We start from the raw sequence: 23,530 nt of genomic DNA on the forward strand, positions 1-23,530 counted from the left end.
TGCTGTAGGGTGAATTGTTGGACGTTGAAACTTGTAAACTTGTAGAATATATTGCAGTAAATTGCTAAACATATTTGATTTTTTATTAGTTTTTCTGCTCATTTTCTGTTTTCCCGTTGTCTGTTGGGGCTATGTTGTGGGGACATAGTTTGGGAAGAAATAATGTTGTTAATAGCCGTCTTCATCCTCTCCACCGACTATTATAGCGGGACTGTTTATTTTACTCCGTTGAATAAAAACTTATTTCGCTTTATAAACCCATGTTTCGCCCATAAACCACAGCATATCATAAAATTTTAACAAATAAAAAGTCATAAAATACTTTTTATCAGTTCTAGCGGCTGAAAAAGGGACAGTAGAACTACAAATGAAGACAAGATTCGCAAGTTCAGCTAAACCTTTCAAAAACAAATGGTATCTCAGTGAAAAAAATGTTAGCTAAAAGTTGGCGCCAATAAATTGACCAAAATGATGCCAAACTTCAAAGTCAAGAAGATTTTTTGCTGTGATTGAGACTAAGTGAAAAGACCACAACAAAAAACCTTAACACTTCTACTTATTAACTTGTGCTTTTCAATAGAAATTCAACTTTTAAAACCATCCATTTTTTCCTAAAAGCAGGTGTCAAAGTCTTAAAAATGATTTCCCTGAACGCAAGCGACTAATTATATTCACCTACAGGCGGTGAAATCTGCCATTATGGAGAATAAGTGATCAAAGAAGAGTAATTACCACAAATATAATAAAACTCAAAAATTCAGTAAAATTCGGAAAAAAGGTATGTCAATGGTGAAAACCGCTAAAAACTTAAATGGTTCATTCAATTGAATTAGACGCGTCCTTAGCCGATGAGAGTTGTTTTTAAGGAGACGAAGAGATAAAACACCAAATTCAGCAATGAAAACTCGTTAAACCTCAAAAGTTTGATATTTCTTAAAAAGAACGAAAATCAAAGTCATGGAAAGAATTAGCTTTGCATTGAAGCAACTAAATTGTTAAAAAATAATTCACATTATCGACCGGTGAGACCTGTCCTTAATAGGAGTAAACAATAAGATAACAAAATTTCTACATACGCTCAAAGCTACAACAAAACTATTTTGCGAACAAATAGTGTCAAGGTCTTGAAAAGAACTAGCTAGAAACTCACTCTTAATTGGGTTTATTTATGCTTCATTGGAATGCAATGATACCATCATTAATTATACTAGGTCGTGAGACAACAGAGATCATATTAAAGTGGGGGCAAAAACCAGATTTTCAATAATATCTTGCGACAGTGTCCAAGTAAAAAAAAAAAGAGAATTGCTGCTCGGCGATGAGTTCAGTCAGTTGCAAATAGGCGCCATTAGAAAACTAACGTATGGTATTAATAACACTCAGGAGATGAAACAGCGGTGAAATCGCGTTCAAAAACCTCAAATTTCAAATAACCAACTTCTCACACCATTCGGAAGGTAATTGGAAAAACATCATGCTTCAAACCTGCTCGCTTTGTTTTTGTTTTATAAGTTACTATCTGTAATGCTCTTTGGTATTGGTACTAGCCCTTCAATCCTCATTATGAAACAGGAGTATGTCTAACTACAAAATGAAATAAAAAGTTCGCACTTTCAAAATGTTTTTTTTTGTACACCAATCAATCTACTCCATTTTTCTGTTCTTTCAATCCCAAGCGGGGTTATGTGAATCAATGATGGCTCTTTTGGGTATGGCTAAACGGTTTTGTTTAGATATCGCTGTTCTCATTTTAAATTTTTCCTCGTTTTTGTATCAACTCGAATTTTATAATTCAGTTTATTTTTTGGATTAGTGAGTAATTTGCTGGCTTTGCGTCAAGCCACTGCCAGTTTTACGGCTAGTTTCGTCCATTTCTACTGAAAACTCTTTTCAACTCTTGTTTTTCAACAAAGCAGAACAATTATTATCGAAAAAGGAACTAAGGAGAAAACAAACCGTATAAACCCTTTGTTTTAATTTGTCCTAGTTACCAGATCTATTTTCCTTGCTAGTATAACTAATCCTTGTATCCTCTGTGTAAGGAACAGTAGTGTGCCTAACTACAAAATCCAATTGAAATAGTGCACACTTGTTTGATTGTAAAACAATCAATTTCTTGTTTCAATCCCGATCTCGGTCATGGGAATGGATGGTGTTTTTTTCCAGCAATCTTTCGGGTAGGTTTGTTGGTTCAGTTACAAATTATATGTTGTTATATAGCATGTTACTATGTAAGAAAATAGCACGTGCGCCTGGAGGGCGTAAAAAATATAAGCTCACTAAGCTGGGGGGGGCAAAACAGAATAGATCCGAATTTTTGTTTAATTGCTCCTTACGTTTGAAGCAGATATTGCAGTCATGTGTCTCTGATGCAATATTTGTGCTTGACATTTGTTGTAGAATGTTTTTTCCGCTTGACTGAGCAATTCGTCCAAAAAAATAGGATATAAATAGTGAAACCTGAGAACATTAAGGTACTGTGTAGTTTTTCGTTGGCTCTAATTGTACCGTTCACCGAAACTGCTGTGTATGTTGGAACATCGGTTTTAGCAGCTCGATGGACTTAGTGACCTAACTCGAGGGATAGACCTGATCACATTTTCCTCATTGGAAATTGGAGATGTTTTGATTTTTTGAGGACATTGTTTGGTCTTGTTGTGGAAGTGGTGTCTATTCAAATTTCACTGCAGTACTAATCTCCTGCAATACCAATTTACTCCTAATATGTTTTCTGTTTATTTCATCGGAAGTTGAGCAAAACGTATGCTACGTTTTAAACAGCACGTGTTGCTGTACGTGAGTTTTTAACACATAACTCAGTAATAACTTGCTGATTTGGACTGCTTCCTGTTTTTTGCGCATGAATCTTTCTATATAGAACTTCAGCAGAACTTCATTGTTAAGTTTGTGGACCTCTTTTATTGCTCGCAGATTTTCAAGTTTTAATTCTAGTTTGTTTGTTACAAATTATTTGAAAATATTATCAATTAGTATGTATAACTGTATCGATTTTTTGAACAGAGTTGTTTGAAAAACAAAAATCGGCAAAGCTCCTAAAATTTGTTGTGTATTTAAGTCCTGCAAAAAGAAATTGAAGATGCAAAGCGGAGGGGAGAAGACATGAACGGAATTGAGATGCGAGAGAGACGAACACTGTGTCGAAGTATGACCAAACTGATGCTAGAAGTTACGAGTGATTATTACGAATCACAATTGCAGTTTAAAGAGAAGGTCAAGAGCAAAATCCAAAGACAGCTGGAATTAGCAGACCAGGGATTTACAGCTGAGGAAATTGAGAGGATGTATGAGGCGAATATGAATGTCTACAGTCAGGTTTGTTGCGTTTTTGTCAGGTGACCAACAGAAAAAAATAAATTTCTAAAGAGTTACTAAAACTTATTAACGAAAAAAATCGACTTATTTTTTGGAAGGAGAAGGCAGATGCTTCCGCTTATAATACATAACAAAACAAGGCGGCTCGTTAATGTGCGTTCGCACATGATGTTCCAACCCGAGATCATCTACATTTTTGACTTAATTGTCAACCAAATGAAGAAATAACAAAAATAGATGTTTGATTTTAAAACAATCGTTACACAACCTATCTAATTGAATTACATAATGCCATGCTTTATTACAGCGCCAATGAAATCTGACCTTAATGAGACTACGAGACAAAAAAAAACCAAAAAATTCGCAAAAACAAAAATTTCACAGGAAAAACTGAATATCTTAACTTAAAAGCACATAGTAACAACGTCAAAATGCAGTCAGATAAAACCTTAATTACTCAAACTTAATTTCGTCTAACTATACAGCGGATGGAAAGTTTACTTAATGAGACTATATTACAAGTCAACAAAGAGAAGGATCATTGAGGCGAAATTCGAAAATTAATAACATTTTTTAAACCAAGAAATTTCAAAAGTCTTAAAAATCATTAGCTTTTAACTGAATGATCCTTGATAAAGTAATAAAAAGTAACTATAAAACCAAAAGGCCTTGTCTTTGAGTAGTTTAAGACTTAGAAACGAACTAAAGAAAAATTTAAAATATTAGAAACGATTTGCGAAAACATAAACTATTGCTACCATTAAAATTATTAGCTATTATCTGAATAGTATGTATTTTTCATTCAAATCTTATTGCTACTAATTCAGCTGCAGAAATTGTTGTTCTGAGAGAAGAGAAAAAGAAGCGCAAAAAATGACCACTCAAGAAACGTTTATAAAAACGCATATTGTCCAACAAACAAAGCATCGGTGACAAATAGTATCAGTAGATATGTTATTTTTGGAATACAAGAAATTGGATGTGACCTCTCATTGATGAAAATAAGTTACAATTTGACGAAAAGAACAACAAAAACTGAAAAGGTTTGAAAATGTATGTCATAAACTTTAAGACTAAAGGCTGTAAACTGACTAACTGATTCGGGTAACAACATTAATTCAATCCTCAATTACAAGCTTAAGAGTCTTGTCACCGGTTTATGGCTACCTAAAGAACAAAAACATGCAAAAACAGCAATTTCGAGAAAAAAACTGCGCGAGAAAAGTGCCGAAGGCATTAAAAAATTTCAAACATTTCACTCAAAGCCTTTCTATGTTCAATTTTTTTTAGCAGCAATGGGATTCCTATTTTTTATCAATATAGTTTCAAAAAAATCAAATATGTACAAATACATTAGAACCACAAAATTTTTGAGAAAACTCGTAGTATCAACGCCATTAATTTCATTAGCTTTCAACGGAATCCACTAAATACGCTAAATTATGCCTCTCTGGGACGACAAGTTTGTTTGTTAATCGTATTTGGTCAATAGAGTCTTACAAAAAGTTATTGAGGATGAAAACAACAACAAAGACAGGCAACAACCAAAATTTCAGAGGTGCCAGAAGAAAGAGTCGAAGCAATTTAAATCATAAGTTCTTCTCTGAAAACTTTATATATGAAATGTTGAACGTCTTCCATAAACCAATGGGAACCATCAGTATTAGGATAATGTGATAAGATTTCAAAAGCATCCAAATATAAGAAAAAGTACTCGAAAATATTTAAAAAAACATGAAAACTTGTGGCATTGAAGTTCTAAAACTAATAGGTAGAAGATAAAACCGCTAACCCCATTTTTTTGGCTGCATTAGAAATAAAAAGGTATCCCGAAAGTAAGACTGACTGACAATTTACGAAAAAAAAGTTTAGGATTGGTTAATGTTCCAAAAAAAATTCGAAAAACTTTTTAAAGTCTTAACAGCCATTAACCTCAAAAGCTTTTAATGGAGGTCAATAACTACGCTCAGAAATAACACGATGGCAGGAAAAACATGGTTATCATGCATAGATAATCAATAAGAGATCACAATAAGTCTTAAGACTATGAAGACAACAACAAAAACAGGCAAAAACCAAAAATTCAGTAGAGAAGTGCAAGAAGAAAAGGTCGAAGGCATTTGAAACCATAAGCTTTTCTCTGAAAAATTTATCTGTGATCCACTGAACGTCTTCTTGAAGCAAATAGCAGCTGTCAATTTTAGGATAATGTGATAAGATTTGAAAAGTTACCAAAAATACGGAAATATCCAAAAAAAATTTTCAAATTTTTTGAAGTCTTGTGTCATTAAAGTCATTTTACTAAAATTTAGAAGATAAAACCGCCAACTAGGTTACAGCAAATTTGGTTACAGTAGGACGGAAGTGGGTGCTGTCATCACAGAGACTGACATAGAGTTCACGATAATGTGTTTATTATTGGTTAATGTTCGAAAATATTTTCGAAAAATTGGTTTGAAAGTCTAACAGCCAATAGCTGTCCACTCAAAGCACTAGATATGCTCACTTAAAATCTCATTACAGAACATATTGCCTTGTTAAACAATGAGTTCAAGCCATAAGACTCCAAGAAATTAGTAAAACCTCAAAAAGATTCAAAATTTTATTTAAAGCTACGAAAACTCAAAAGTCGAATTTAAAAAAAACATGAGCAATTCCCTGAAAACGATTTTTTTGTTCATTGGATTTCATTTGACTGTAAAGGAGGGTTTGTTTATTACGGACCTCGATATGAAAAGTTACTTGTCTCTAGGTGACTTGAAAAAGCAAAAAAAGTAGAAAAGTTTTATAAAAAAGAGCTCTCAGATAGATATCGATTTTTTTTGATATTGAAAGAAGCTCACTATGTGACCAGAACTAGTCTTCTTATCGCCTTTTTTCTATTAGGAAAGAGAAATTGTTTCATTTTTAGGCAAGAAGTTTAAGTTTGAAATACTATTTTTATAGATAATATCTTAATTTGAAGAGAAATCACACTAAGAGTGAACAAATATCCCGTGTTTACACAAAACTTCAATCCTCGATAACTCCTCGAAAAAAAAACGAAAATCAAAAAAATCTTTTTTTTATTTTGAATTCTACTCTGGACTAGGTTTTTAATGATACCACTCACATTTCTCTGCGATGAATTTATCTCCAGCTTGTAAGCTTTACTCCAGCAAATGCTAGAAGTTATAGAGGAACATAGGATAATGAACAAAAATCAATTTGGATTTCTGACTGACACTGTACTTTCATTAACTGAATCATTAAACAAACTTGTAGGACAAAATAAAACTTTCAATTGTAAAGGACAAAATTTAGGACGAAATTGCAAAGTATCGGTTGGGTAGCGGATTCAAAACTCCTGGAATCATTTTCATCTAAAACCTTAATTACTCAAGCTTAATTTCGTCTAAATATACAGCGGATGGAAAGTTTACTTAATGAGACTATATTACAAGTCAACAAAGAGAAGGATCATTGAGGCGAAATTCGAAAATTAATCAACATTTTTAAACCAAGAAATTTCAAAAGTCTTAAAAATCATTAGCTTTTAACTGAATGATCTTTGATAAATTAATAAAAAGTAACTATAAAACCAAAAGGCCTTGTCTCTGGGTAGTTTAAGACTTAGAAACGAACTAAAGAAAAATTTAAAAAATTAGAAACGATTTGCGAAAACATAAACTATTGCTACCATTAAAATTATTAGCTATTATCTGAATAGTATGTATTTTTCATTCAAATCTTATTGCTACTAATTCAGCTGCAGAAATTATTGTTCTGAGAGAAGAGAAAAAGAAGCGCAAAAAATGACCACTCAACAAACGTTTATAAAAACGCATGTTGTCCAAGAAACAAAGCATCGGTGACAAATAGTATCAGTAGATATGTTACTTTTGGAATAGAAGAAATTGGATGTGACCTCTCACAGAACATATTGCACTGTTATTCAATGAGTTCAAGCCATAAGACTCCAAAAAATTAGTAAAACCTCAAAAAGATTCAAAATTTTATTTAAAGCTACGAAAACTCAAAAGTCGAATTTAAAAAAAACATGAGCAATTCCCTGAAAACGATTTTTTTGTTCATTGGATTTCATTTGACTGTAAAGGAGGGTTTGTTTATTACGGACCTCGATATGAAAAGTTACTTGTCTCTAGGTGACTTGAAAAAGCAAAAAAAGTAGAAAAGTTTTATAAAAAAGAGCTCTCAGATAGATATCGATTTTTTTTGATATTGAATGAAGCTCACTATGTGACTAGAACTAGTATTTTTATCGCCTTTTTTCTATTAGGAACAAGAAATTGCTTCATTTTTTGGCAAGAAGTTTAAGTTTGAAATACTATTTTTATAGATAATATCTTAATTTGAAGAGAAATCACACTAAGAGTGAACAAATATCCCGTGTTTACACAAAACTTCAATCCTCGATAACTCCTCGAAAAAAAAAACGAAAATCAAAAAAATCTTTTTAATTTTGAATTCTACTCTGGACTAGTTTTATAATGATACCACTCACATTTCTCTGCGATGAATTTATCTCCAGCTTGTAAGCTGTACTCCAGCAAATGCTAGAAGTTATAGAGGAACATAGGATAATGAACAAAAATCAATTTGGATTTCTGACTGACACTGTACTTTCATTAACTGAATCATTAAACAAACTTGTAGGACTAAATGAAACTTTCAATTGTAAAGCACAAAATTTAGGACGAATTTGCAAAGTATCGGTTGGGTAGCGGATTCAAAACTCCTGGAATCATTTCCATCTAATGGAAAGTAATGAGTTAAAGACGGAATCAAAAATTCAGATTGGCTGACAAATAACCATGGATTCTCTCAACGAACAGTCTTCGAGTCACTAATTTTATACTGTATATTAACGATTTTCCGGAAAATATGAAAGGCGATTCAGTTTTACAATTTGCAAATGACACGTCTTATATCTCACTGGAAAATTGATCAGGACCAATTCTAACAGCCATTAGTTGTCAACTCAAAGCACTGGATATGCTCACTTAAATCTCATTACGGAACATATTGCACTGTTAGTCAATGAGTCCATGCCATAAGACTCCAAAAAATTAGCAAAACCTCAAAAAGAAATTCAATTTTTTGTTTAAAATTACGAAAACTCAAAAGTCGAATTAAAAAAAAACATGAGCAATTCACTGAAAAGGTTTTTTTTTGTTCATTGGGCTTCATTTGACTGTAAAGGAGGTTTGTTTTTTACGGAACTTCGATATGAAAAGTGACTTGTCTCTAGGTGACTTGAAAAAGCAAAGGAAGTAGAAAAGTTTTATAAAAAAGAACTCTAAGATAATTTTGAATTTTTTTGATATTGAAGCTAACTATGTGACAAGAACTAGTCTTTTTATCGCCTTTATTCTATTAGGAGCAGTAAATTGTTTCATTTTTAGGCAAGAAGTTTAAGTTTGAAATACTATTTTTATAGATAATATCTTAATTTGAAGAGAAATCACACTAAGAGTGAACAAATATCCCGTGTTTACACAAAACTTCAATCCTCGATAACTCCTCGAAAAAAAAACGAAAATCAAAAAAATCTTTTTAATTTTGAATTCTACTCTGGACTAGTTTTTTAATGATACCACTCACATTTCTCTGCGATGAATTTATCTCCAGCTTGTAAGCTTTACTCCAGCAAATGCTAGAAGTTATAGAGGAACATAGGATAATGAACAAAAATCAATTTGGATTTCTGACTGACACTGTACTTTCATTAACTGAATCATTAAACAAACTTTTATGACAAAATGAAACTTTCAATTGTAAAGGACAAAATTTAGGACGAAATTGCAAAGTACCGGTTGGGTAGCGGATCCAAAACTCCTGGAATCATTTTCATCTAATGGAAAGTAATGAGTTAAAAACGGAATCATAAATTCAGATTGGCTGACAAATAACCATGGAATCTCTCAAAGAACAGTCCTCGAGTCAATAATTTTATACTGTATATTAACGATTTTCCGGAAAATATGAAAGGCGATTCAATTTTACAATTGCAAATGACACATGTCTTATATCTCACTGGAAAATTGATCAGGACCAAATCTAACAGCCATTAGCTGTCAACTCAAAGCACTGGATATGCTCACCTAAATCTCATTACAGAACATATTGCACTGTTAGTCAATGAGTCCATGCCATAAGACTCCAAAAAATTAGCAAAACCTCAAAAAGAAATTCAAATTTTTATTTAAAATTACGAAAACTCAAAAGTCGAATAAAAAAAACATGAGCAATTCACTGAAAATGTTTTTCTTTGTTCATTGGGCTTCATTTGACTGTAAAGGTTTGTTTTTTACGGAACCTCGATATGAAAAGTGACTTGTCTCTAGGTGACTTGAAAAAGCAAAAGAAGTAGAAAAGTTTTATAAAAAAACTCTAAGATAATTTTGAATTTTTTTGATATTGAAGCTAACTATGTGACAAGAACTAGTCTTTTTATCGCCTTTATTCTATTAGGAGCAACAAATTGCTTCATTTTTTGGCAAGAAATTTTAGTTTGAAATACTATTTTAATAGAAAATATCTTCATTTGAAGAGAAATCACACTAAGAGTGAACAAATATCCCGTGTTTACACAAAACTTCAATCCTCGATAACTCCTTGAAAAAAAACGAAAATCAAAAAAATCTTTTTAATTTTGAATTCTACTCTGGACTAGTTTTTTAATGATACCACTCACATTTCTCTGCGATGAATTTATCTCCAGCTTGTAAGCTTTACTCCAGCAAATGCTAGAAGTTATAGAGGAACATAGGATAATGAACAAAAATCAATTTGGATTTCTGACTGACACTGTACTTTCATTAACTGAATCATTAAACAAACTTTTATGACAAAATGAAACTTTCAATTGTAAAGGACAAAATTTAGGACGAAATTGCAAAGTACCGGTTGGGTAGCGGATCCAAAACTCCTGGAATCATTTTCATCTAATGGAAAGTAATGAGTTAAAAACGGAATCATAAATTCAGATTGGCTGACAAATAACCATGGAATCTCTCAAAGAACAGTCCTCGAGTCAATAATTTTATACTGTATATTAACGATTTTCCGGAAAATATGAAAGGCGATTCAATTTTACAATTGCAAATGACACATGTCTTATATCTCACTGGAAAATTGGTCAGGACCAAATCTAACAGCCATTAGCTGTCAACTCAAAGCACTGGATATGCTCACCTAAATCTCATTACAGAACATATTGCACTGTTAGTCAATGAGTCCATGCCATAAGACTCCAAAAAATTAGCAAAACCTCAAAAAGAAATTCAAATTTTTATTTAAAATTACGAAAACTCAAAAGTCGAATAAAAAAAACATGAGCAATTCACTGAAAATGTTTTTCTTTGTTCATTGGGCTTCATTTGACTGTAAAGGTTTGTTTTTTACGGAACCTCGATATGAAAAGTGACTTGTCTCTAGGTGACTTGAAAAAGCAAAAGAAGTAGAAAAGTTTTATAAAAAAACTCTAAGATAATTTTGAATTTTTTTGATATTGAAGCTAACTATGTGACAAGAACTAGTCTTTTTATCGCCTTTATTCTATTAGGAGCAACAAATTGCTTCATTTTTTGGCAAGAAATTTTAGTTTGAAATACTATTTTAATAGAAAATATCTTCATTTGAAGAGAAATCACACTAAGAATGAACAAATATCCCGTGTTTACACAAACTTCAATCCTCGATAACTCCTCGAAAAAAAAACGAAAATCAAAAAAATCTTTTTAATTTTGAATTCTACTCTGGACTAGTTTCTTAATGATACCACTCACATTTCTGTGCGATGAATTTATTGATCGGCCAAAATTGACTAAAAAAACCTATTTGAGTATATGGTTCTTCCCCCCCCCCCCACAAGTGGGTTCGGAACAATAATAAGAAACGCCGCTAATTGACAATTGGGAAAAGCAAGTGATGAGTATGTAGAAAAATGTTCGAAGCTCTTCATGATTCAAAGCAGAAATGAATATTTGTAAAAACGAAACTCAAACAAGAGGTAATCAATCACGTTTCCCAAATTCGGAACAACAATATTTTAAATTTTACCCAATTTCTTTCATAACAAAAGAGACTCTTTTTTCAGATTTATAACGAGAAAAGCTGAATAGGCAAATGCTAGAAGTTATAGAGGAACATAGGATAATGAACAAAAATCAATTTGGATTTCTGACTGACACTGTAATTTCATTAACTGAATCAATAAACAAACTTGTAGGACAAAATGAAACTTTCAATTGTAAAGGACAAAATTTAGGACAAAATTGCAAAGTATCGGTTGGGTAGGGGATCCAAAACCCCTGTAATCATTTTCATCTAATGGAAAGTAATGAGTTAAAAACGGAATCACAAATTCAGATTGGGTGACAAATAACCATGGATTCCATCGAAGAACAGTCCTCGAGTCACTAATTTTATAATGTATATTAACGATTTTCGGAAAATATTAAAGGCGAACCAGTTTTACTATTTGCAAGTGACACATGTCCTATATCTCACTGGAAAATGGATCAGACCTTTTTAACAAAAATCTTTCAAAACAAAAAACCGATAATTATGTGAAGTTTGTTGCAGTAATATTAGTCCCGTCTTTTTTGTCCGACTGTTTGCTTGAGCAATTTTTCGTCGGACCCTTTTGACTTTTCGGCCTCAAAAACGAGATAAACAGGCAAAGCTAGGGTGCATTGAGTGGCTGAGTAGCCCCCTTGGAGGCTTACGCCTTGTCAGTGCGATTCACCAAAACTGTTTTAAGGAGGCATTTTATGGTGCGAATAGCGGTTCTTAATCTAAAAGTTTGACCCCCGCAAATCAACAGTTGCACACTGGTAGTTTAAAATAACAAAAAGACGAGTTTCATGACAGATGAAGTTTGTTCTTTAATTGCTGAATTGAAAAGATAATAAAAGCAACAGGTGCGATCATCAAAATTAGAAATGGCTTTAAATTTGCTGAAAAGAGTATTCTGTTAGTCATCATTTCTTGGCTGCTAGCAGCATCAATTATACGTAGAGTTTGGCGAATGACAGCATTCAGTTAGTAGGATTGATTGACTTGATAAAAAGAAGAAAGTTGTGAGATTCAAACTCAGAATTTTCATGGCATTTTTATGATGTTCAAGAGCTGTAATTTGAAATCAAATTATTAATGTATGGAACTTTGCGGCATTATAAAATTTCTACTGAATTTTGATGTTGGCACTAGTAAGACAAAAAAAGTTAACAATTTTGCTCCTATTTTGAACGCAGATCTATGAAACCCCCTGTCCCAGAAAAAAAAATGGGAAATTCAAAAAATGTTTTGACAGATTTTATGTTTCAGGCTGCTGAGAACCTTTACGTGAGTATCAATTTTCTTCCTGATTTTTAAAAGTTTTTAAACCATGTTGCTCATTGGTCCTGTGCAATCAACCAGTTCTTTTCAGATCCAGTTCCACTTGCTGGTCTTGTCTTAATAACCAAAATTGATGATACGCGAGTGTCTTTCATTGTCTCTGTCTTTGCTAACGATTAACAGTGACTGCTTATGAAACCCAGGTTAGTTATGATTTTTTAACATATTGTACAATTAATAGCAGCGTTATGTTGACTGCCTAATATTGCGCCCCAAGTTTTTTACGATATTTGGTTTTTGAAGACTGATGAACATTAGCAGGATATTCAATTTTGGCATGTTTTTTAGTTGGCTTTTTATAGACGTACTTTGATTTTTTTCCCTTTTTATAGCTGCGAAACTGTAAGCTGAGCGGAGCTATATTGCGGTGCTCTTGGTTTTTACGACTCGAAGAGGAGTATTGATATTCTACAGGTTTTTTACGACTCGAAGAGGAGTATTGAGATTTTACAGGTTTTTTTATGACTCGAAGAGGAGTATTGAGATTCTACAGGTTTTTACGACTCGAAGAGGAGTATTGAGATTCTACAGGTTTTTTTTAGCAGAAACCAAGTTTGTTCATGACTTGAATTTTGACTTCTTTCTATTCGAGCTTTTACGTCCGTTTTTGATTGTTGACTTCTGTTTTCGAACATTGGACTTTAACAATAGCTTAGTTTGTAATGTACAGCAATTGGTAACAGTCTATAATTCAAGGTGAAGAGGTCAGAGAAACTTTGATCCCATTTAACTACCTACCCCGCCCCTGCCCCCCCCCAAAAAAAGTACCCCAACCCCAACGTACCTACCCTCCCCCCCCCCCACCCACGTACCTACCCACCCACCCCCCTCCCCTCGTACCTAACTACCCCCCCCCCCCCCACCAGCACCTACCCACACCCCTGAAATAAAAGAATTTTAACGCTTTTTATGTTATATTGGTCTGCTACTTTTGTTATTTCTAGTGTTTTTTCGATATTCTGATTTTGTCCAAGTTAGGGTAGAGAATATTTTGCACGACGATTTGATTCGTTTCCGGTATTCTACCGGCTATGTTTTCTGTTTCGTCGTCTGACGCTCTTTTTTCGTTTTACATTTGTTCACACAGCAAAGCTGAAAATGTCAAATTTTCTGAATGACTTCTTCCTTTCACTAACAGCATTTGAGCGCGTGACGTCATTTCTCACTCGCTTTAGCGAAAGTTTTTAGGTTATTTGCGTGATTAGATTTTGAGCATACGTGACTTACCTCACTCAATAAAATGACTTTTGCACTTTAAAACTTAAGTTTAATTTGAATTTGTTTAAGGTCAAAGGAACTCATATGTGCAGTAAAGGTCCCTAATAAGAGGCTTCTGCGGTATGAATTTTAACAAGCTTCATTAATTTATCGCTGAATGTTTTTTACCTAGATTTTTTGAGCGGCGTCGATTTTTTTTTCAATTTAGATCTGTATCTGCTTCTATCTCATATATGGCACGCAGGTCTATTCTTTCGCACCTATTCCGGAAATCTGCCGGCTATGTTAGTATTAATAGCGTTTGTAGATTATGTAGGCTGCAGTTATCCCTTATTGGAACCGTTGTGGCATTTTGTTCTATTTGGCATTATTTTTGGGTGTTTTTTGTCCAATTGATTAATTTAAGTCAATTTTGGCGCTATTTATTGTAAACTTGTCTTTTTTTTCAGGTGACCATTTTTGTGTTTTTGTTCTAGAACACTCAAGTGAATTTTTCACGCTTTTCTCCCTCATTTTTGAGTGATCTCATTTGCTCTCACTCCGAAGTAAAGTTTTTCGCTAGAGTTAAAGCGATTGTAGCATGGGAAATTGGAAGGCCCTGATAGCCGGGTGGTGAATGCTTATGTCGAGGTCTCCGGAGTTTGAGGTTTCGAATCCCCCTAGTTTAATTTATGTTTTGGTAATTTGTTTTTGACTTTTGTGCTAGGAATCTCTTATTTGGTTATTATTACTAAGGCTTTATCGCGTTAGCTTTTGATGTTTTCCTATTAATAGAAAAGATTGAGTTGTTGTGCGCGTTGGCGGATTTTTAGTAGTTTAGCTTTTTCCAGGCCACACTTTTGTTTCTTTTTGACCTCTTGAAAATTACCTGGACGCCTATTGCTCGTAAAATTTTAAAGTTATTAATTACTTGCACATTTGTTGGTATAAAGAAGTTCTTTTACTAAGAAATCTGAGGAAAAACGAGAATTACTTGCACTTCTGTTGGTGTATAAAGAAGTTCTTTTACTAAGAAATCTGACGAAAACCGAGAGAAATGTTATGTTTATTCCTTTTTTGAGCGAGTTTTTCGAGAGTCTCTTCTGACCTGCCTTGTTTTGTTGTAGCTTTTTAGTATTCGCAAGTGCAAAGGAGTTCATTATCTGTGTACTGATTTCTGTATTAGATGAAGGAAATGAGATTATATAAAGCAAGAATTGTTTTTTCTAATTTTTGAGTTTGATTTATATTTTTTAATTCTGTTTTTGACGTATTTTGTTTGCAGCTATTGCAATAGATGCTAGCGGTACTATGGGTTTTTGGCGAAAAAAAGCTCGTTGATTTGTTTCCAGTTTTATTCTGGCTACGTTTTTAGGTTCAAATGTTATTGAAATAAGACGTAAACGTCAATGACGCTCATGAAAATAAATGTTCATGTGAAACTGTTGAGAACTACTCATAAGCATAGAGGAGTCGAAAGTTGTCGTTGTTGTTGTTTTTAATTGCTCTTGTAGAGAAGCAATTATTGTAAACGTGTGTGTCTTTTTTAATGCAAAATTTTCGCTTGACCGTTTTGACTTTTCGAGTGACTTTTTCGCCCTTGACTTTTTGCGTTTCGCGTGATCTAAAATTCTCTCTCAATCACAATTTCAAGCTGTCGAACTCAATTGGCGGCAATTTAATACTAAAAGTCAAATGAAAAGTGCGCCGAAACTGATGCCATTTTTCACTTTAAATCTTATAGTTTTATATGTTAAGCTCTAATGTGGTTATTTGAAGGCCTCTGAGGATTAGGATTTATGTTCCATATTTAGCGAAGCAGAGGTTTAAAAAGTTGGTCAACTTTTGTTAACACTTGAGAAGGACTCAAAAGTGAGATTTTGCATCTGTGAGAGGGCCACTAAGTAAGGCAAGAAACTTGAACTTTGGAATGCGACTAAGTTAGGCAAGAAATTGAGACGATGGCGCGGGAAAACTTGTTTCAATTGCTTACGTGTATTTCACGTAGATTTTTTAACGTGATTTTATTACAAGCTAATTGACTAGTTTGAGCTGCCTCGAGTGCCTGACTGTTTTTACCTTTGATTTGCTAATGCTAATTGTTGTCAATACTGGTCCTTTTATCTTCTCTTTCTTTAGTAAGAGTCAGCCTAACTATCTTATCTAATCAAAACATCACTCACTTATATATATTTTTTGTATGATGATGATCTACTTTGTAAGATGATCTACTTTATTATAGCTTCGAAGCTGTAAGCTGAGCGTAGCTATATTGCGGTGCTCTTGGTTTTTTACAATTCAAAGAATTTGAATTGTATTGGGGCGCTGTCTTTTTTTTTAAGATCTGTTCACACATTTTCATGATTTTTGAAGTCAAATTGGAGTAGTGATTTTGGTCACGCCGAAACAGGAAATGGAGCGAAAAAGCGAGCGGTTTTGCGGCGTGAATTTTTTTCGCTCTAATTTTAAAGTAGAGTGAGAAAACGGTGTTTGAACAAAAATTCGGTTTCTCGGTAGTGGTTTTTTGTTCACATGCGGCAATTTCACTCTGATTTTTACTGTTTTTTCGATTTTTTGGATTGGATTTTTTTCTAAATGGTTTTCCCAATTCATTCACAGCTCATTCTAGGCCTAGTTTTTTATTTGAATTAAATTTTCATTTCTCGCTGGGGGTTTTTCTGTTCACATGCGGCATTTTGATACTGATTTTCTGTTTTTTTTCTTATTTTTTTGATCTCATTTTTTTAAAAATGGTTTTCTGAATTCACTCATAAACCATTCTAGGTCTAGTTTTCCTGTTTAGTCAATGAAAATTCTTTGAATTGTACGTCAGGACTTGTCCTGCTATGTTTTTTTGTTTCGTCGTCTGACGCTCTTTTTTCGTTTTACATTTGTTCACACAGCAAAGCTGAAAAAGTCAAATTTTCTGAATGACTTCTTCCTTTCACTAACAGCATTTGAGCGCGTGACGTCATTTCTCACTCGCTTTAGCGAAAGTTTTTAGGTTATTTGCGTGATTAGATTTTGAGCATACGTGACTTACCTCACTCAATAAAATGACTTTTGCACTTTAAAACTTAAGTTTAATTTGAATTTGTTTAAGGTCAAAGGAACTCATATGTGCAATAAAGGTCCCTAATAAGAGGCTTCTGCGGTATGAATTTTAACAAGCTTCATTAATTTATCGCTGAATGTTTTTTACCTAGATTTTTTGAGCGGCGTCGATTTTTTTTTCAATTTAGATCTGTATCTGTTTCTATCTCTATTATATGGCACGCAGGTCTATGCTTTCGCAGCTATTCCGGCAATCTGCCGGCTATGTTTTCTTTATTTCCTTTGTTTGTTTCCGATATTTTTGTATGTATCCCTCAGCTAATTGGCTGCATATTATTTGCAACCCTCACGCCTAGGTGCTATATTTTAACATTGATTTACTATATAATGAAACATGCTGTGTCGCCCTGTTTGAGTAGCAATCGGAGCGATGGAAATCAATCGCGGCTAAATTTCGACAATTTGCCTGGTATTTTAAATTGATTATCAAAGAAGGGTTTTGTTTTAGTTGTTATAGATTGCGATGAAATAAACTTTGTTTTGGAAGATGGGAGATCCCGGCCTTCAAGTACCTTAATACAGATGTCCGCTGCAAATGTGCTAATTTTAGTTTTCTTTGGTCTGAAAGTTCATATAGGCAAAACCAAATGCATTAGCACTAGAACGGAGTGAGCTAGACGGAGGCACAGACAAATAGATACATGACGTGGTCTTTCTTTTCAGCTTTCAATGACTTTGGACGAAGCAGTAGTGGCTAAAGGGAAAGCTCAAGAAAGGCACGAAGCAATGGACAAATTGATGAGAGCATTGGATGAGCTGTTCCAACTCTTCCAGGTTTCTTTCTTTCATTAATACCGTCTTTCTATCGACCGCGTGACCATGAGATTAGGTCCAATTAACAAAAGGAGGATGTAACATATAATGTTACATCCCATCATATGACAAACAAGTTTTTAAAGCTTAAAAAACAGTGAACTACTATTGCCCTCGAACTACCACAGCGGGTTGGCAAGTCACTATATAATCATTCAGAGCCCCAATCTTCAGATTTCAAGAGAGCTTAACAAAAAGTTTCGAATCACTATTTAATTGCTCTGGAACGAAGTTTGAAGCATTTATTGTAAAGGTGTGTTTAATTGATCTCGAACGAAGTTCGTAGTAATTATTGTAAACGTGTTGGTCTTCTTTGTGCAGATTTTTCGCTTGATGGTTTTTCTGCTTTTCTTCTAAAACATTCTTTGACTTCACAAGTGACTTTTTCACGCTTTTGTTCTTCATTTTTGAGTGATCTCTATTGTTCTCACTAAAGCGTGTTGCTCATATAAAATCGATTGCGCAGCATAGCAAAAAGAAAGACCTGAAAGCCGAGTGTGCAGTGCTTCTGGTCGGAGGTCAATGGTTCGAATCCCGGCGTGGTTAACTATTTTTGCGCCCATAAAGAAACATGTATCTAGGCTAGAGCCCCTGAATTGATTTGCCCCGCCAGTTGTTCGAGAGCAATTCCGACATTAATCGGTTTATGTTTCTTTTCAATGCGCAATTTTCGCTGGACCATTTTTTAGTGTTCTTTAGCTCGATTGAGTGGTTTAAAAGGTCATTTTTGACCCTGATACTTTTACACCCCAACTTTACTCCCAGATTTTATCTTGTCCTTTGAGGCTAACTTCACTATGCGTAGGTCAGATACAACCAAAACCAATCCCTCGCCTGTAGTTCGAGTGCATTTCGTACGACGGTAGGCGGATGATGTTTCGTCATATGTAAAATTTTTGTTGGTTAAGGGAAAGAAACTTCTTTCTCAAAGCCAAAAGCGAGAAAAATATTAAACGAAAACAGCTGATGTATCGGAAAATGCCGTCCCTATTTTAAAAAGGCGATGTATGCCCGAAATATTTTAAGTCATAGGTGAGGAAAGTTAGACCATTTCTGCAGAACTTTTAATGAGGAAAGTAAGTTCATTTAACAAATGCGTTATTATGAATATCGGCCGTCAGCCTCTTAAATGGCTATTATTTAGGCGCTCTCCTTTTTTTAATAGCTTAACCTCTTGATCACGTTTTTCGTTTTACATAAATCACGATTTTCACGTTTGACTTCTGCTTACCTCGCTCGCTTTTTCAACTGTCTCCTCAGTCTCTCAGCGGCTATTATTAAGGCGCTCTCCTTTTTTACAATTCAAAGAATTTGAATTGTATTGGGGCGCTGTTTTTTTTAAGATCTGTTCACACATTCTCATGAGTTTTGAAGTGAAATTGGAGAGGTGATTTTGGTCACACCGGAACAGGAAGTGGAGCAAAAAAACGAGTGGTTTTGCGGCGTGAAATTTTTCTACTCTAATTTTAAAGTAGTGAGAAAACGGTGTTTGAACAAAAATTTGCGTTCTCGCTAGTGATTTTTTCTTCACATGCGGCAATTTCACTTTTATTTGAATGTTTTTTTTCGATTTTTCTAATTGGATCAGATTATTTTTCTAATTTCTTTTCCCAATCCATTCATAGTTCATTCTAGGCTAGTATTTTGTTTGAACCAAATTTCTCTTTCTCACTGGTGGTTTTTGTTCACATGCGGCATTTGGAAATTGATTTTCAGTTTTTTCGTCTGATATTTTGAAAATGGTTTTACCAATTCAATCATGCTCCTTTCTAGGTCTAGTTTTTTTTAAGTCAATGAAAATTCTTTGAATTGTACGTCAGGTTTTTTTTTTAATTCGCTTTACCTTTTGATCACGTTTTTCATTTTACATAAGTCACGATTTTCACGTTTGACTTCTGTTTACCTCACTCCCTGTTTCAACTGAATGGATTAAAAATTCTTTCACACATTGAATTACGCAAATTAGTGAATACGGTCAAAGTTAAAAGAGCGAAATCGAAAGAAACGGGATAAACATAAATCATGGTCGTTAAGTCATGGTGTATTAAGTTGTCAAAGTTCATTATGCTGGCGTTAGTATTATGCTTAATAGCGTTCAGTTTAAAAGCTACATTAAGTATAATTTCAGAATCTAACCGACAATGCAAAATTTGCAAACCAAATAAGGACAATTTGACTCTGTAAAATTCTGTCAGTTTCTATCTCGTATTTCTTTCTTTTTCTGTTTTATTCACAATGAAAGTGAGACGGGTCAACGGCGGCGATTTTCGGTCAATTTGCCGGCTATGTTTGGCATTTTCAGAGCTTAAAGTCTACAAAGCTATTGCAGCTTTTCGATAAGCTGACTGTTATGTTTGATAAATGTTACCGATCTAAGAAAGCGAGAGGGAAAGTTGCCGGGTATTGGTCTAAGTCGTTTCATCAATTTATTGTAATTATTTTTGGCGTAATTAAGGCAATTTTATGTGTTGGGTACCGAAAAATTACATTTAGAATTTTTTTGGTAATGATTTTCGCCTTTGGTTTTTAATCAAGATGAGTTTTGACATTTTTTTGTCTGCTTTTTTGTCGTTATTGGAAATCCCTCTGAAATATTTCGATTTTGTTCATAGGATTTGGCTCTGTGGGTTGAAGACCAGACAGAGTTGTTAGACAGTGTGGAACTGCACATTGAGAACTCAGTTGATTTGGTGAGGAAAGCAACCAAAGATACCAGACAGGCTGTGCTATACGCCAGGGCGGCCAGAAGAGTAAGCATGCTGCACTTACACAGGCTCAAAATTCCCGAGTCGATTATTCTTGCACCTGGTTAAGATGCTTGTTGCAGGTTGCTAAATATTTGGAATTTGAAAACGTGCCTTTGACGTCTTATTTTTTGCTTGACCTGAAGAGAACAATTTGATGAAAAATTATGGGATATGAAAATTATGCGCAACGGCAACAATATCATCGTTCAGCATCGAGAGCCACTATTAGTAGAACTTCTGTCTCGGTTTTTGGCAGTCTCTCATCTTTTATATGGATACGAAAGCCATTTTGAGCTCAATGCACGGATTAATTTGTTTACACAGGCTCTGATAAAAAGAAAGAAATCTAAATAACGTTATCGTAATTTTGTGACCTTTCCTCTCTCTGTTTCAGAAACAGGTGATGATTGCAATACTGTTGCTGATCCTACTTGGAGGAGGGGTTGGATTTGCCGTCTATTACATGCAGAGCAAGGGAATCATTTCCTTTTGAGATATCTTCACAGCTGATTAGGCTTTCTCAAACCAAGACATTGGTCAACGAGCTGATTTTGCTCATTATTATAGCGTTGGTGGCATCCAAGCGCTAGCAATTTCTATATACTTTTGTTTTGTGTTTCTTAGTTTTCTATAGATGATTTATTTGTGTGTTGTTTCTTCTTTGTTCCTTACATTATAAATTTTTAATTGCTCCGACGCTAGTCGGTTGATGTTTTATCTTTCGTAGTTTTACAAACCATTTTGTAAATAATATAGATCAGAGCATTATAGAAATGTTGACAGTGCTTTATTTTATGTCTGGATTTTGAATTGAGTTTTAAGTTTAAACTTTCGAATTTTCTTGCTTTGAAATGGCTATTTTTGGATTGTAGGTTGATTTGTTTGATCAAGAAACTAGATCAAACGCAATAATTTGAGCTCACAAGCGTTTAAAACTTAAGCAAGCCCTGATAAGCATGCGAGAAAAGCAGCATTAAAATAGGAAGCTCAGGTTTTGGTAAAATTTTGAACTATAACTGAAAGCTGAAAGGCTACCATTTGGGTAAAAATTATAGTTCAGGTAGCGTTTAAAAACTATCATTGCGTATGGTGAGTTCCAAGATGAAGATATTGGTTACATAAAAGTATCTGCTATAAATGTGACTGTAGACATGTTTCAGTTCACGGCGAGAAATTGATTTTTTTTTATATGAATGGTCTTACTTTCTACATACGTACATTTCATCTGACCAATTTGAGTTTTCTAATGACTGTTCGGCCGATAGAGACCGATAGCATTAGGTTAGAGGCGGTTTGTAAATCTCTACTGGTCTCTAAGATGTTTTCGCTCCGAATTTACCGGAAGAGAATAATCCCAAAGATAAAACCCGTTGAATTTGTTTTCCTTTGAGAATAGGTAAAACTTAATAGGTTTTGCTAAAAAGCAGTCGTGTTTAATTGCCGCCGTTTTCTTCTTAACTGGCTATTATTTGCTTCCTAATTTTACGATTTGAAGGGAAAATAGTGGTCGGAACTGGAGGTCGTTTGAAATGGCGCAAATGACGCACAAGGAAGCAATTCGTAATGTTCTTTTGCCGACACTAAATTCAGAAGTGAGAACAGAAGTGAGTAGTTTTTGTTCGTACATTAATATGAGAGAGAGTGAGAAGAGTTGGCGTGGAAATAATTTACCCAGAGCAATTTTTTGGTTATGTACAGCATTTTAAAGCAATTTTTAGTTGCAACTTAACTTTTTGAGAATTAGGCTTTTTTCACAAATTTTAGCCATCACTTATCCATTTGGGTCTGTTTTTAACCATTTGAAGCATTTTTTATACTTGAAGATGAAAATTTGAGCTTGACAATCATTCAGCAATTTCGGCAGCTTTTTAAAAATCAGTTTTTAATTTTTTACAGTCTATAGAGAGATTCTTAATGGAAGGTAGTCTCTCTATTGGGTTAATTTTGGTGATCTTTCTATTTGATTCAACCCTACCTGATTCCACTGGTAACCGTGTACGCTCAGCCGAATCACCCACCCTGCTCTTCATCACACCTCCTGAGTAAAGCCTCCCTACCAATGGCATCCAGATATTAACCAAGCCACCTTTTTTAGAGCAATTCGCCAGACGTCAGTCGGTTGTTTTATGGTTTTTGTGGCTCTCAGGTGTTTCGTACAATTCCCCGTGTAGACCTTTTAATTTGGACATACTCCTATTCCTAAAATGAGAAACTTGAATGATTGATAAGCTAGTATTTACTGGAATGAAAGAAGTAATGTTTTTCTTAATAGTTTTTAACTTTCTGCGTTTTCGATCCGTTTTATTTGCTCTCGAATGAGAAGCAATTATTGTAAACGTGTCTTTCATGCAAATATTTCCTTGACCGTTTTGCGCTTTTCTTCTAGTATAATCGTTTACTTCTGAAGTGACTTTCACGCAATTCTCGATTTTTAAGTGATTTTAATTCCTCTCACTCCGAAATAAAGTTTGTTTTTCAAATAAAACCGATTGTTAGAGGCGTGATGACAAGTCCCTGATAGTCGAGTGGTTCATACGTCTGTCGAGGTGACGGAAGCGGACTCGGGAAGTCGGGGGTTCCAATCCAACCGTGGGTGGATGTTTTTCAGCCCATAATGAAAAATCTATCTGGGTTACAGCCCCTGAGTTAAATTGCGCTGCCTGTCATTCGAGAGCAGGTATTCCGACGTTAGTCGGTTTATATTTGTTGTTTAATGTGCCCTGAACCCCATTGAAATTCAGTGGTTGATAACAGATGTCATCAGAGATTTTGTGAACATTTTTTTAAATGTCATTTTGTGTCACAATATAGCTGTCACTAGATAGTTTTGTGGATTGAAATGTAAACTGGCAGACTTTTAATTGTTCCGACCCACCTTAATGGGGGAGGAACTATATACTCAACTGGTTTTTTTGTTCAGA

The 23,530-nt window shown here is 34.2% G+C and overlaps 1 protein-coding gene across 1 annotated transcript in view; it reads left to right on the forward strand.

Moving 5' to 3' along the window:
* Positions 1 to 21,437, forward strand: part of LOC142349838 (syntaxin-1A-like) — a 59,099-nt gene extending 37,662 nt beyond the window's left edge. Inside the window, exons 4-8 of the mRNA XM_075401642.1 lie at positions 3,077 to 3,333; positions 12,667 to 12,684; positions 17,713 to 17,823; positions 20,475 to 20,612; positions 21,004 to 21,437. Of these exons, the coding sequence (XP_075257757.1) occupies positions 3,077 to 3,333; positions 12,667 to 12,684; positions 17,713 to 17,823; positions 20,475 to 20,612; positions 21,004 to 21,102 (623 nt within the window). The 3' untranslated portion in view covers positions 21,103 to 21,437. The remainder of the gene's footprint in view (positions 1 to 3,076; positions 3,334 to 12,666; positions 12,685 to 17,712; positions 17,824 to 20,474; positions 20,613 to 21,003) is intronic.
* Positions 21,438 to 23,530: the final 2,093 nt, after the last annotated feature.

The sequence above is a fragment of the Convolutriloba macropyga genome, chromosome 11 (genome assembly GCF_964194025.1).
Source record: "Convolutriloba macropyga chromosome 11, txConMacr16.3, whole genome shotgun sequence".
NCBI classification, from domain to species: Eukaryota; Metazoa; Xenacoelomorpha; order Acoela; family Convolutidae; genus Convolutriloba; species Convolutriloba macropyga.